This window comes from Tympanuchus pallidicinctus, unplaced genomic scaffold, assembly GCF_026119805.1.
Source record: "Tympanuchus pallidicinctus isolate F22 unplaced genomic scaffold, pur_lepc_1.0 scaffold5, whole genome shotgun sequence".
NCBI lineage: Eukaryota > Metazoa > Chordata > Aves > Galliformes > Phasianidae > Tympanuchus > Tympanuchus pallidicinctus.
The window spans coordinates 40,707,283-40,722,150 of NW_026294769.1; the positions used below are offsets into that span (position 1 = coordinate 40,707,283).

A 14,868-nucleotide genomic window follows, 5' to 3' on the forward strand; every position below is an offset into this window, starting at 1 on the left:
ACTTAAATGTAAAAACAATTTCTTCCCCTGCCCTGGTTGCCTCATTAAAAATCCCCAGATGCACACTTGAAATAAAAGTATTTAACACATTTCCCTTTTTCTGCTTGTCCAGACTGGAAAGAAGCGTGTGCTGGTGGCTGCTTGCTTCATGCTGTGGGTGCTGATTTAAAATTAGCAGTGCCCCATGTTGGGATTAGCATTTGCAGCCCTACTGGCGTTGCAATGCAGAACTCACCGCCGGTGTGTGTTGTAACACCAGGCCGGGCGGGTTTGCATCATTTTCTTCCTCGATGATGCTGTTGTGGTTCTTGTATCAAAGCTGCTGTGAACTTGAATGACGTAGGATATTGTTTCCAAATGTGTGGCACAGGCTGAACTCTAGCTGGTCATTCGTGCATCAGCTGCTTGACAGCAGCAAGCTGCCAAATATTCCAAGGCTGTTGTGCCCTCAGTTGCCTCTGTAAAAGTCTGTTCTTTGCCAAAGTACGTGGCAAATAAAATACAGTCTGGTTTCTACTTAAATGCTATTATGGGGAACTTAATGGATTTCTTGCCCCCCCAAATGTTGCTGAGCAATATTCATGTTATTTAGGTGACTCTGTGTATGCAAAAGCTGATTATGAGGGAAGGCACATGAAGTTTTCATTCCACCTTCCCTGCCCTCCATTGCTACGTTAACAGGAGATAGTGACTGCCTTAAACTTGGCACTGTGGATGCATTTTCTGTGAAGACCTAATTAACTGGGTTTTACTAAGAGAGATGTGAAATTAAACTCCTCAGAAATGCTTTTGCTGTATTTGCTGGCTCTTCCCACTGAAGGCAGAATGTTTCTGAGTCGCCTGAGTTCATTCTTTTCATCCTTGTGAGTCCGTTCTCTCTTTCCTGGGGCAGGGGAGGAGCGAGATTCCTAGCATCCTTTGATCTGATACAAACTATATGGACTTGATTTTTAACACAGCTGTACTTTCTGAAATGTTTACTATATAAAGAATAAAAGAAGTCTTTTAGGCAGTCAGAACAGTTTCTTTGGAAGTTACAGTCAAAAATCATTGTAATCAGTTTACAGATCTGCTTTTTTTTTTTTTTTTTTGTCTTATCTATATGCCAGAGGAATGTACCATGCGTGGAGAGCTGTCTGTGATAGAGTGAGAACTGAACATTAAGCAAGCAGGAGACCAGGTGTGTTTCCCATGTGCGTATTTCAGCACTTGCATAACTGTCCAGGCAGAAGTGCCGCTCGCTCCATAGGTAGATGAGCTGAAAGGTAGAAGTCTCATCAGCTGTCTTCCACAACTGCCATTTTTCAGCATAATTTTTACGGAGTTATCAGGATGTTTTACATATTTTTGAAGTTTTAGGTGAATGCTTTCCTCCAAACATAAGGTGATCTCTTTGGTTACTGTTATTTCTGCCACCTACTCCTGTGCAACAAATACTTAAGTTACTACCCCTAACAGCCAGTGGGAGCTTAGTGGTTTTGAAAAGCAGTTTAAATATGAAATACTTAAATGCAGATTTAGTAGCCTAATGTTTAATCCTACATTTTGAGGCTCCAGTCTCAAAATGACCTTTGGCATGGCTTTGGTGTTTAGCATAAGAGGTCTTTTTGGCCTAATTCTTCAAAACAGCATGTTGTTTTCAGCGTTTATTATCTTGTGTTATGGATACGTACTTGCACTGTATAAAAAAAATCCTGTGTCTGTCAAGCACTTAGGAGTTCTGTCTGAGATACCACTGATAGCTGTAAATGTATTAGCGGTGAATGACGTGTCTCACTTGGAAGAACTCTGAGCAGCCAGTATTAGCTGCCTTTACACATTCTGTTTATCCTGATTACTTGCTTTTTGACTATCCAGAAATGGTGTTAAATCTCTTGTATAGAAGGATATAGAGGGACCTTCCCGTTTGCAAATAGCCTGAACAGAATGTGCAGATGGCGTTGTGGAAGGCAGGCGTGTCTGTATGCTGCCCTTGTCGCTTCCTGTTCTTGAGAGCTGGGACCTGCTGCTTTCTGCCTTGGGAACAAGGCTAATGAAATTCAGGTTTTAGTGTCCTCAGCACTAGATCAGGTTATGATTATGCAGCAGCCAGTTTTGTTCCACTCGTAAAAGTGGGAAGCTGCCTAAGGCTGCAGGGCTCTGAAATACAAAGTCAAGCAATGGTTAACTGTGACTTAAATGTGAAGTCTGGGTGTTTAGGACTTGGAATGCTGTGGACTAGAGTAAATGTAAGCTTTGTCTGCTGAGACAACAGGGTTGTTAAGCAATCGGCTGTGTCCTGGTGATTGGGATCATACAATCACTTTGAATAGAAGTAGGTTGTCTGGGCAGCATTAAGGAAATATATTCTCTGAGTTCAGTTGGGTTGATGCAAACTCTCATATTCAGGAACAGAAAAGCTATAGAATTTCATAGCAAAATCTGTGAGTTTGGTTAAGATTTTCTTTTTAACTACTGTGTTATACATTCATATTCACCAGTATACCTGATTCAGATGGTCTTTCCTTCACACCCAGAAAGTAAATGTTGCTTTGTGAATTTCTGTTGATTTTAACTTACAGGATAGTTGAGAAGATAATGCATGAATCTATATTTTTAAACTGTGTAATTAACAACAACAAAACCCACCAAACAAACAAAAAATCCTATGCCATCCCACCAGCTTATGTGATAGTCAGTCTCGATCCAGTCTTGATGTTAGTATGCTTACTTTCATGGGAAAATGAACTGTACTGTTTAGAATCATAGAATGGCCTGGGTTGAAAAGGACCACAAAGATCATCGAGTTTCAACCCCCTGCCATGCGCAGGATCACCAACCACCAGACCAGGCTGCCCAGAGCCACATCCAGCCTGGCCTTGAATGCCTCCAGGGATGGGGCATCCACAGCCTCCTTGGGCAACCTGTTGCAGTGTGTCACCACCCTCTGAATGAAAAACTTCCTCCCAAAGATTTTTCTAGGTAGAAATTACACCTTGGTAGAGGACTTACCTTTGTGTACGTCTGTAGTGTGGTTGCTTTTTTATTTTTGAGCCGGGAGGATTTAAACTGGAAAATAACATTGCTTACAGTGGAAAAAGAGAAGAAATGATTTAACTTATGATAAGGCTGTGACTCTTGTGACTTGCTTAACTATCTAGAAGGCATCTATCCTGTTAACATAAAAGGTTGAGAGCTTACTAGGAAATTCTAGCATTGACTGTTTTCTTATCAAAAGGAGGTTAACTTGTTTTGATCAGAAAGTAGCTGCTACTGTTGTTCATTCCTAAACACGCACTGTTAGTCATATATCACATCAGAGGGGTGACTTTTTTATTTGGAGAAGTAGAATAAGGTTTGGTGAGAGCACAGCTGACTGTAAAGGACTGCAGCCATAAATCTAAAGCCAAACTTAAATGAAGAAATACTGCTATGGCTTGGAGACAAGTTCTCGTGCGAGCATTCTCATGCTGTGTTCTAAACCTAATAGCTTTAGCATTAACAGCACAAGCATGAAACCAATTCACACTTCAGATAAAAATGCCGAGCTGAAATCATAAATAGTGGCAAACAGTGTTTTCACTCTTAATTTAGATGATGGATTTGTTTGCATACACAATGCACCGTAAGAAGTTGCTTTTCTTTTTAAAGACCCTGTGCTGAGGAAAGCAGGCGTGCTGTGGAACCTAGAACACATCTCCTTCCATACAGGTTTTAGTGCAGATCTGCAAGCTGTGTTGGAGTCAGCTGGGCAGAGTTGAGGTGTGTTTGTTTAAACACAACCCTTACCCTACTTTGACTTGGTTTTGTGGGTATAGTAGCTGGCCCTAACTACTGTTTGCTGATGTTGACTGTTGGTGGCTGACTAGAGCCTGAGTTTTATTGGAAGCCTGTCAACTGACAAACAGTAAGCAAAGCAAATTCAAATGTGTGTCTTATTTGTGTAGCTGTGTTTCTGGAGATGCTGTTAGCTTATCTGTGACAAATAGCAAAGTGAGAATTCTTGTGGAATTTGGTTGTTTTGCAAAACTTCATTAGACTTTCAGGACGGTACAGCATGTCTACCTTTTGAGTGGTCATTTGAGTACCTTACCTAAAAAAATCGGCGCACATTCTTACCTATCCAGAATTCTGTGAATGTATGCAGGCTTCGTTGTTGAGGGGGAGAGAGGTCCTCGACTGATCTCAAGTTTGACATTGCCCAGATAGAGGCTGGGAGGTGACAGCGCACTGCTCCTGTGCTTCTTAGCATTTCCAAGCAAAGCGCCTGCTCCGTTAGGCAGAGACCAGCAGTACGTGATACTCCCAGCTTTGCCAGCTCCTGACTGCAGCATGCAGTGTCACAAGTCTTTGGGTGATCCTGAATCGCTGCAGGGATTTTCATGACCGAATGCCTTGCTCTGGAGTACTCTAACACGTGAAGCTTGCTTCAGTGAAGGAAGCTCTTTCTTGCTTTGTTGGAGCTTTCTTATGCTATATTTTAATGAACTGATTGAGGTGAGAAATGCTACAGATGGCTTTTGCTTAATAAAGGAAATGAAATCAAAAGAAATAGTTATTAAGAGACATGAAGGTGGCTCGTAGGAATTTACCCTCAAGTGATTTAGAAATATAAGTGTTAATATCCCAGCTGAGCACTAAAGAGATTTAAGAGTGTAGTTTTAAAGGTGACATTCAAATGCTATTTTAAGAGGAGTGATAAATGCTTGTGCTTTTCCTTGTGTCCTCTGCTTCATGCTGTAGAAGCTCCTCTTGACAGTGATTGCAAGAAGTGTAATGAGTGTGCTGATATTTTCTCCCTAAAACTTGTTTGGGACAAATTGCCTGCAGTTGAAATAGTCCAGCTTGGCACTTTGCATACAAAGTGGCAGAAAGCATCACTTTTCTGCAACAAAATGTGAGATGTGAATGTACATGTAGGTAAACCTGGTTTTGTGTGGTTGCTGATTATTAAGGGCAAGTCAATGTCTGCAAGTACTGTTTCTACTAAATAAAGACAACAACGCAGCAGTAGTTTTTTATTTTTATTTGCTGTATGGTTGGGCCTTGTTGTCTACCAGCTTCAAGTTTATTTCTATAGCCATAGCATTTAAAATTCTTGTTCTAGAAAGGAAGGATAGTGTTAGACTGACAGTCTGAGTTTGCTTTTTATGGCTCAAACAGAATAGCTGTGGGGAAAAGGAGGCACATTTCAGCACACACCAGGCTTCCTGTGAAAAAACTAACCTGGAAATTCTCTGTAGCTGTTCTGTTAAAATGCGTTACAGCATTTCCCGCCCCCTCCCCCCCAAGTCCAAGTGCAAACCGTTTTACTCTTTAACTTCTCTTGCCGTAGCTAATTCTCCTTCACGAGTTATACAGGTAGTAAATATGGGCAGAACAAAACTTTAGTGTGGTCTTCTGTTTTGCCATGGTTGCTGTTAGTCTCATGATTACTTGAAGGTGCCTAATGAAGGGTGGTGATGGTGTTAAGGAAATTATGGCATGGGTTCAGTGTCATAAAATGAAGAATCTAATAGTTTTGCTGAAATGGGTGGACACGTCAAGTTATCTTTCAGTTTGTAATTTTGTTAAATTAAGATAAATGATATATTAAACAAACGAAACAAAACAAAAAACAGCTAAACATATGTATTTTTCTCCTAAGCATTAAGTTGGGTCTTGGAGTTTTGTATATTTTCAAGGGTCACCTCTGTGTGTTTGAGAAATCTGTTCTCCGTATGACTAACTTTAGTCTGTCGCAGGACTCGGTGCTTCTGCTTGCTCATCTGATTACGCAGCTCAAGGGAATAAGGTTAAGGACATGCTGTTGGTAACTAGAGCGTTTTCAGGGCTTTAGTTCGGCAGATGGGCTGCTTGGCTATATTCATGCATCTGCCTACCTGCTGTGGCAGCTGCTGCTGCTGCATGTTGTGTTCTTTTGTTCTATTCCACCCAAGAAAGGAACGCTAGGATGTGTAGTGAGTGGATTAATTTAAGGTTAAGGGTAGTGTTTTGCTTGCTTCCGAACTCCCTATCATAATAAAGCTTCTGATAAAGACGATGCAAGCTTCTTAAAGTGAAATAGATTTTTAAGATGTGTTTCGGGGGCTGAAACTAGCTGCCATTGTACAGAAAACAGCCAACTGTGTTTTCTTTACGTTGCCCGATGTTCCTTATTTCAATATTTTCCTTTCTTTCTCTCCCTTCCCCCGCTTCTAGGAGCAGTAACCAGACTTTGCCTGACACTGCGTGGTCCAAAAGAATTAAGGAAATATGGAATGACATGAAGGAGATTAGTTGAGGATTAAAGGCTTTGAGGACAAAACACCTCACCGAGGTGAAGCACAGACTAGCGTTCTAGTTGTAGCTCCAAGGAGCTGTGTGCTGCAAAAAGATGGCAGATCCAGGAATGATGAGTCTGTTTGGAGAAGATGGGAATATTTTCAGTGAAGGGCTGGAAGGTCTCGGAGAATGTGGATATCCTGAAAACACAGTAAATCCCATGGGACAGCAAATGCCCATGGATCAAGGATTTCCCTCTTTACAGTCATCTCTTCATCATCCCCCTGCAAATCAAAATCAAGCAAAGTTGACCCATTTTGATCACTATAATCAATACGAACAGCAGAAAATGCACCTGATGGATCAGCCGAACAGAATGATAAGCAATGCCCCTGGGAATGGTATAGCGTCTCCTCATTCACAGTATCACAACCCTCCCGTTCCTCAGGTTCCTCATGGCAGCGGTGCCAGTGGTCAGATGGGAGTCTATCCCAGCATGCAGAACGAAAGACACGGGCAACCCTTCGTAGACAGTGGCTCGATGTGGGGGCCGCGGGCAGTTCAAGTGCCAGACCAGATAAGAGCACCATACCAGCAGCAGCAGCAACAGCCGCAACCGACACAGCCGCCACAGGCACCCTCCGGACCCCCCGGGCAGGGCCATCCTCAGCACATGCAGCAGATGGGAAACTACATGGCTCGTGGTGATTTTTCAATGCAACAGCACGGTCAGCCGCAACAGCAGAGGATGAACCAGTTTTCTCAAGGCCAGGAAGGCCTCAATCAGGGAAACCCTTTCATTGCCACCTCAGGACCTGGCCACTTGTCTCATGTGCCCCAGCAGAATCCCAGTATGGCACCTTCTTTGCGACATTCAGTCCAGCAATTTCACCACCATCCCCCCACTGCTCTCCATGGAGAATCAGTAGCCCACAGCCCTAGATTCTCCCCTAATCCTCCCCAGCAGGGTGCTGTTAGGCCGCAAACACTTAATTTTAGTTCTCGGAGCCAGACGGTACCCTCACCTACTATAAACAACTCAGGGCAGTATTCTCGATATCCTTACAGTAACCTTAATCAGGGATTAGTTAATAATACAGGGATGAATCAGAATTTAGGCCTTACAAATAACACTCCAATGAATCAGTCTGTACCAAGATACCCAAATGCTGTAGGATTTCCATCAAACAGTGGTCAAGGACTAATGCACCAGCAACCCATCCACCCTAGTGGCTCACTTAACCAAATGAACACGCAAACTATGCACCCTTCACAGCCTCAGGGAACTTATGCCTCTCCACCTCCCATGTCACCTATGAAAGCAATGAGTAATCCAGCAGGTACGCCTCCTCCACAGGTTAGGCCCGGTAGTGCTGGAATACCAATGGAAGTTGGCAGTTATCCAAATATACCCCATCCTCAGCCATCACACCAGCCCCCTGGTGCCATGGGAATTGGACAAAGGAATATGGGCCCCAGAAACATGCAACAGAATCGTCCTTTTATGGGTATGTCTTCAACACCACGGGAGATGGGTGGGCACATGAGACCAAATGGTTGTCCAGGCGTTGGCCTTGCGGATCCACAAGCAATACAAGAACGACTAATATCTGGCCAGCAGCTTCCTAGTCAACAGCAGTCGTTTCAACAGCAAATGCCAACCTGTCCTCCCATGCAGCCTCATCCAGGGATACATCATCAGTCTTCACCACCGCCACATCCTCATCATCAGCCTTGGGCACAGCTTCACCAGTCACCACAAAACACACCACAAAAAGTGCCTGTCCTTCAGGTAAGCTGCTTCCGATGAATAAAAAAAAATGTTTTGCATGATTGTAAACGCATTTGCGTATGCACGAGATCTCTGGCTTCAAAGCAGTTGTTCTTGCTTGACTACACTGTTCTTTTGCTCGTTATGTGACTTTCTTGGTACACAGAAGCTAAAGGTAAAATAAGGTTCACGTAGCTTGCTGATGTTTTTACAGTAATTATTACAGGGTGGCTTTATGGATAGACTGAAATATGATTATTAGCAACAGGACAAACTGAGTACTGCTTTTTTAATTTCTTGTTGGTTCTTTTGAGGGGGAAATGGAAAGCACGTGTGGGAATTCTAATTTAAGCTTATATCTTCCATATTTGCAACTTGCTAAAAGGAGTGTATATTTTAAGGAATTTGTGAAGGGGCAGCAGTTTGTGTGATAGAATTCAGCAGATGTGAATCATAGTCTAAAACCAAATTTTCTGAGGCTTACATAAAATCTCAAGTAAGACAAAAGTTCTATTTTACTGAGGCTTTGATCTGCCGAGTTTTAGTGAAAAATATATTGCTTCCACGTTATTTTTCTGTTAAAAGCTAGAAACATTTAAACATCTTGATCCCTCCGTAGCTTAGCAAGTTTGACTGCATGTTGGTATACTGAGCTGCAAAAGTGCCTTTTGGGATCCTTGGATTTGCCATGGCTTGCCTCTGGCTCTATCAGTCTACCATTCTAGGGGTTTTGGTACAGAATGAATAGGTGGCCAAGATATCAGTGGTCTAATTATTTTTAAAGCCACTCAGTAATTAATGCCAAGTAGCTCTGCCCGTAAATATTTGGAGACAATTGTTGGAATGCAGTCATAATGATACGATGTTACAATCAGCCATAAATAATATATAATAAATCATAAAAACAGCTGTCCTAGCCAGTGTCCCAGGACTGCGAGGAAGGCAGCTGCTCAGCAGTCTCCTCCTCTGCTGCCTGCCGGCTGCTTCTGTTCGCTGCTCCACACAGCATGAGGTGGGTCTGGGAATCAGATGTATGTGCTGTGGAGAGGCAGCTGACGAGGAGTGGTGGTTGGAGCAGCTCAGCAGCTGGGAGAGGCTTCCACATTCTCCAGGGGGGTAGCACAGGGCATGCTGGAGTCCTGGGAGGGAGATCCGTGCTGCCTCGGGGTGAGGGAAAGGACAGAGACTTCACTGAAAGGAAGAGGAAGCTCTGCTCTTGAAAGGGGACACGGTAGCTTCATGGCTGTCTTTCTCTCCCCTGCCTCCCGTAAAATAGGTGTGAAATGTTGTACATATGGTGGCCTTTCCTCTTTCCCTCCTGCCCCTCCCCCGCCTCCATGTGCACACTTTGGAGAGTGTAAATAACCCTTCTTGCATGGCCATAGGGTGGTGTGTTCCTGGCTGGTTAGTTCTTAATGGTGCCTCTTGTGTTATTGTCTTCATGGCTAAGCAGCCCATAAGTGCTCAAGACTGCATTGAAAAATCCAAGACAACTAGCAGAAATTTTGAAAAGGATGCATGAGGACGTGGAGAAATGTGAGCAAAAGAGAAAGGCTTAGGGTTCAGGAAAAGGAGTACAAGGTTAGATGCTTGGGTTTTTTTTTACCCTGAAGAGAACTGACGCATCCAGCAGAAAAAAAACAAAGACTTGAAAGAAAATTGTGGAAATGGTAAAATGAGACTTATGAAACTAAAGAGACAAAACCCAGCATTACCGATATCTTTCACAGCTAGCAATGGTGGAGATGTGGAAAGACTTAAGATGACTGTAATAAGGACTGTGCTCTAAAGCTGCAGTCTTCAGCAGTGGAGTTAATTCTGTGATTTCATCTGATCATCCAGTAAACTTCTTTTTAGCAGCAGCAGATGGTTTGGGAGGGGAACGTCTGCTTGTGGAATGGGAACGCGTTTTAAATGTTCTTGGGGCGTTCGTTTCCTTTTAACTGGAGAGGTAGAATACAGACAGCTCAACTCTTAAATGAGCTGTGCAAACTATTGCTCATAGTTTTTGAGCAAAGAGTTTTGAACTGCAGATGAATAACTTGAAGGTAAGTGCTGAAACTAAATAATTAGAGGAAAACCACACTATAACTCAAGTTATTTGATTAAAATCTGTAATTCAAGCAGTTGTAGCTAGCCAAGTAACTTCTCTGTTAGCCTACTTCTGTTAAGTTTTCATTTAGTAGAAGTTATTGTTAACATACCTTCCCATTAAGTAATTAGTTTGAGATCTGACTGTAGTAATGAAATACTTGACAGGCAGGCATTTCCTCCTGGAAAACTGTTTGGATCAAATATAAATTGTTAAAGTCAATGAAAGCCCAACTCCTCCTCACCCCCTGGGGAAAAAAAAATGCAGATGTGCAAAAAAAACCCCAACAAACCCTGCTCTTAAGATTGAATGCAGAATCTGCAGCTATCCTGCCTCAGTCGTGGTTTCTCCTTCGTGTCAGCTGGCAGAAAACTGTTCACTGAGCAACAGTTATTTAAATGACTGGTTTGATTTTATTTGTATAAAATGAATCAACAAAATGAATTTAGGCGGTAAATGAAAATCACTGTGTATTTTTAAATCAACAGAAGCCATCTTAGTAATTATTTTTCAGTGATTTAAAGCTAGCCTTATCATGGGAAGGCTGTAATACTTGTGGTTAACCAAATTACTGTTTTGTTTTTAGATATGTTGGAAGGAAAGTGAAGTTCTTTTGCTTTTAACTTGAAAAGAATTGCTGTGTCGATTCTAGAGTTCTTTATTTCTCTGTGTGTTCAAAACTGCTACTTATTTTGGCTGAGAGGTACAGCTGGTGATTGACAACTTAGCAGGGCTAGACTAATAGCTAAGAGCTAGATGTGGTTAATAGGGCCTTGTTATCAGTGATTTCCTGGCTTCAGTAGAGTTATAGATATTTACATGAACCACCGTCGTGTTGGGACATTCAGTAGATGTGCTTGATTTTCAAGTCCTGTTTTGGAAATGTACTTCAGCAAAGGCTGTGGGGTGGGGAGACAGGTTCTATGGTGGCCAGTTGCTTGGCCAAGGTACAAAGCAGAGGGTAGGAGCAGCTTGTTTGTTTTCAAAGGGGGAGTATCTGTGTTGGGCTGGTGAGCTTCTGCCCTCCAAAATATTCATATATGACGTGGAAAAGAGTGGAAAGCCAAATGCAAAATTTGCTGCTGTCTTTAATGTGCTCAAAACTGAGTGCCAAGTGCAGGGGTGAGGTGGAGCCTGCAGTGATGAAGCTAAATGGACAGGAGCATCAATTGCTTGGCTGTAAGCTGTGTAAATCAAGGCATAATGCTTGGGCAGTTTGAATGTCTAACAAAGATCTCTGCTTGGGAACAGAATCCTGGTTGTTGGATGACTATCTGAAAATGTGCTCTGACAGTCCAAGAAACAGAGCAGTAGGCATTGCTATAGAAATAGTGGAGAGCAGAACACAGATTGCTGTTGTGTTGTGCATATGTGCATGGTATGCCTACGTGGCAAGTGCTGTGCAGCTCTGGGTCCCTTCGTTAGGCCTCAGTAAATAAGCAGTAGTTAAAGGGAAGCAAGTGATGGTTTGGGGAGAAGGGAAGATGCAGTTTTGAAACTGTGAGCAATATGGGTGCTTGGAGGTTGTTTGCCTCCTGGATACTTCAAGGGTGTTCAGCATATTGTCGGGTGGCAAGCTCAAAACAGCACGTTAAGATGCTGATCTCAGCATAGAATAGGATATACTATAGCATAGTATAGAAAAATGCATCAGGGTTGGATAAATATGAAGACACCACACTTGGCTCAGCAGACCAGTGCCATAAACAAGTAGCAGAGTTCATTCTCAAGATACATCTCCTTTAGATGTGTATTTAGTTCTTCTACTCTTCCACAGACTTATTAGAGAACGGTTATCAGGTCAGATAGGCCTTTGGGAAGGGGGACTCTGATACTGTGTAGTTGCTCTTAAATATCAGCACTTTCAAAAATCGTTGAAAGCATTTGAGTGTAAGAGGTTTTTCTGCCAAGAATAAACCATGCTGGGCGTTTTGTTCTATGGAACTTTTTGTTTACAGTAGCTGCTGGCTACTGTGTAGGCTGAAGTTTCGAGCCCTATTCATTAAGTGTGTACCATAAACATGATGTGATCTGCATTCTTTATAATCAAATATAGGAATTCTTAAACAACAAACAGTTATGGTAATAGCTTCGATACTAGATTAAATGGTAGGACTCTACAGCAGCTGCCAAGGTTGAAGAATACCGTGCCAAGGTGCCCAGCCTCTTTTGGAGAAGGTTTTTGTTTTGTGTTACCAGTTCACTACCAGTTTTCTTCTGCCTTGTTTACCTGTGGGTGTGTGACTTGGCTTTCCGTGATAACTCTTGGCTCTCTTCAGCCTAAATGCATTCTTTTGACATTTCCTACCCTTCCCTGTTGGGGAGGAGGCAGGGAAAGTCCAGCTGAGTCATCAGCAGACTCATCCCAGATACCAGGGCCTTTCTGCAATTAAAACTTCGTGCTTACGCTGCCTCAGCGTAAATTATACTTGGATATAGCAGAATGAAGAGGGGTATTAATGCAAACTGTTATCAACTGGAGTGATCTGAAGCGATATTCTAACTCAGCAGAGAGTGCATGTTAAGTCAGTACTACTGGCACGCTCAAATGAAGTTGATTTTCCTGACTACTTGCATTTTTTAATGCCTGGGAACAGTAGGGAGAAGGAGTCCTCATCTTCTTACTGTCTTTGCATAACTAACTTTCACTGTGTGTTATGGAATCTTGCTTAGTAAAGAATGATGTCTAGGATTTTTCCTGGAAGTGAATATTCATACGCACTGTCCCACCTCTCCAGAGAAAACTTTATCAGATATTGAGTGCTTAGAATTTATTTTTTTTTTTTACTGTTTTCCTGTAAATAAGGAGAACGGCTTCAAAAATGAAAAACAAACAAACAAACCCAAAAAACTGCTGATGGGTGCTTCTTGTTTTGATTGAGAGGCTCTTTCACTTCTAGTTGGCATCTTGGGGCACTAATAACTTAGTTTGGCTGTGAGCTGCTTTGCATCCAGGTCTCTCAAAGGCTCTAATAACTGATACCTAATGCTTTTGCCAAGATACAAAAGTTGGTGTTTTGAAACTCCATAGATATGTTCAAGTCTAATAATTGGTATTAAGAGATCAAAAAACTTATTTCTTCCTCAGCCTTCAGAAGGCTCTATGTGCTTTTATATATGGGAGGTTAGAGTGGTTCTGGAGTTAGTAGGCATTTGGGCCAAAAATTTAGATTTGAGGTAGTTTGGCTACAGATTTTTTTTATTTTTTATTTTTTTAAGTGTTAAGGAGGTACAAGCAGCTTCAGGAATACCTATTCCCTCAGGTGCTGTGATTTGACTGGAATGAGAATAATTTGTGCCATTAAATTATCTGCTCTTGAGTTTTGGGTAGAGCTAGTTTGCAGCATTAGCATAAAAATACAAGTCTGCATCAGCATACTGATTTTGAAGGCTTAAGAGTTACCAGACTTGTTCCTCAGCATGATCATGTTGAAACTTCCTATGATATGTTGGTGACTCGAATGTATTTTTTCCTTCTGAATCATTTGGATTATCTGGGGAATCAGCTAGCTAGAAATATTGTTAAATTGTGGTGCTCTTCAGTTCTTAAATACTGTATTTTCATCTGCTGGTGGTCTCTTCCAGTGGGATTTGGCAATCATCTTCTTTTTCCATGACTGAACACATTGTTATATTTTATATTTATGTGAAAAAATTTAAATCTGTTGTTTCAGGGAAGCTTTTTTCATGATTGAAAACTGATATTGTAGGAAGACCCCATTGTCAGCCTACGTAAATTAAAACACGGCAGAGCTCGAATAAATGAAAGGAGAAACACTTGACTTTTATTTTCTCTTTCTTTAAATGCAGTGACAATTTTAGTAAGGAGTAAGTTGCAGTTGAATTAGTAATTTCCTGTGTTTTTATTGTGGGTTCTCCTGGTCTTCCATCCTGCTTTTATGTGTGGAATTTGAGGCATGGTGGTTTTTCACTTACCAGCCTTTGCTGGCATAAGTGCCCGCTCTTTCTGCCCTGTGACTACAGTAGATGTACCTGTTTCCACTCTGGTGGAAACCTTGCCTTTGATGTTAGATTTTTAACATTTGCCTTTAGAGGCTGTTTGTTCCTTCTGTTCAGAAGAACAGTGCTTTTGACTTTGGCATTTTCTAAATCAAATTGTAATGAAAGAGCTGATAATTCAGTTAGTTCAGAAGCTAACATACTGGAATGAGATTTTTTTTTTTTTTAAACAGATGGCATCACCTGAACAGTGTCTCAGAATTGCATCAAATATGTTGTCTTTGTACATCCCATTGCTTTCTTTATGCTCATAGGAGGAAGTTTGAAAATTGGAGGATGGCGATGGACTGGAACAGGTTGCCAAAGGAGGTTGTGGATGCCCCATCCCTGAGGGCATTCAAGGCCAGGCTGGATGTGGCTCTGGGCAGCCTGGTCTGGTGGTTGGTGACCCTGCACATGGCAGGGGGGTTGAAACTCAATGGTCTTTGTGGTGATCTTATCAACCCAGGCCATTCTATGGTTCTGTGATCCTATGATTCTCATCTTTCTAGATGTCCGCATTCTTTTAATGCTATGGATATGTATTTTACAAGTGGTAGTGTGGTCTGGGTTTGGGGAACAAACTGCTGGGTTTTTCATTTGAGATTTTATCTATAAATATTTGGTGCTTTTTTCTTTTTGGTCAACAGCATAAAGATTAACAGCTCAGAAGAGAGAAACATCCTTGAATTCCCCCCACCCCCCCTTCCCCCGCCTTCGTAATTAAAGCATCTCTTTGTGCACATCTTCCTTTTGACCAATG

General features: G+C 42.0%; 1 protein-coding gene across 6 annotated transcripts in view; it reads left to right on the top strand.

Annotated features, from left to right (window-relative positions):
• CHD7 (chromodomain helicase DNA binding protein 7) overlaps window positions 1-14,868 on the top strand; it is a 127,306-nt gene that overhangs the window by 32,692 nt on the left and 79,746 nt on the right. For all 6 annotated transcript variants that reach the window (XM_052703392.1, XM_052703396.1, XM_052703397.1 and 3 more), the window contains one exon: window positions 6,181-8,035. In XM_052703392.1, the coding sequence (XP_052559352.1) occupies window positions 6,356-8,035 (1,680 nt within the window). In that variant the 5' untranslated portion in view covers window positions 6,181-6,355. The remainder of the gene's footprint in view (window positions 1-6,180; window positions 8,036-14,868) is intronic.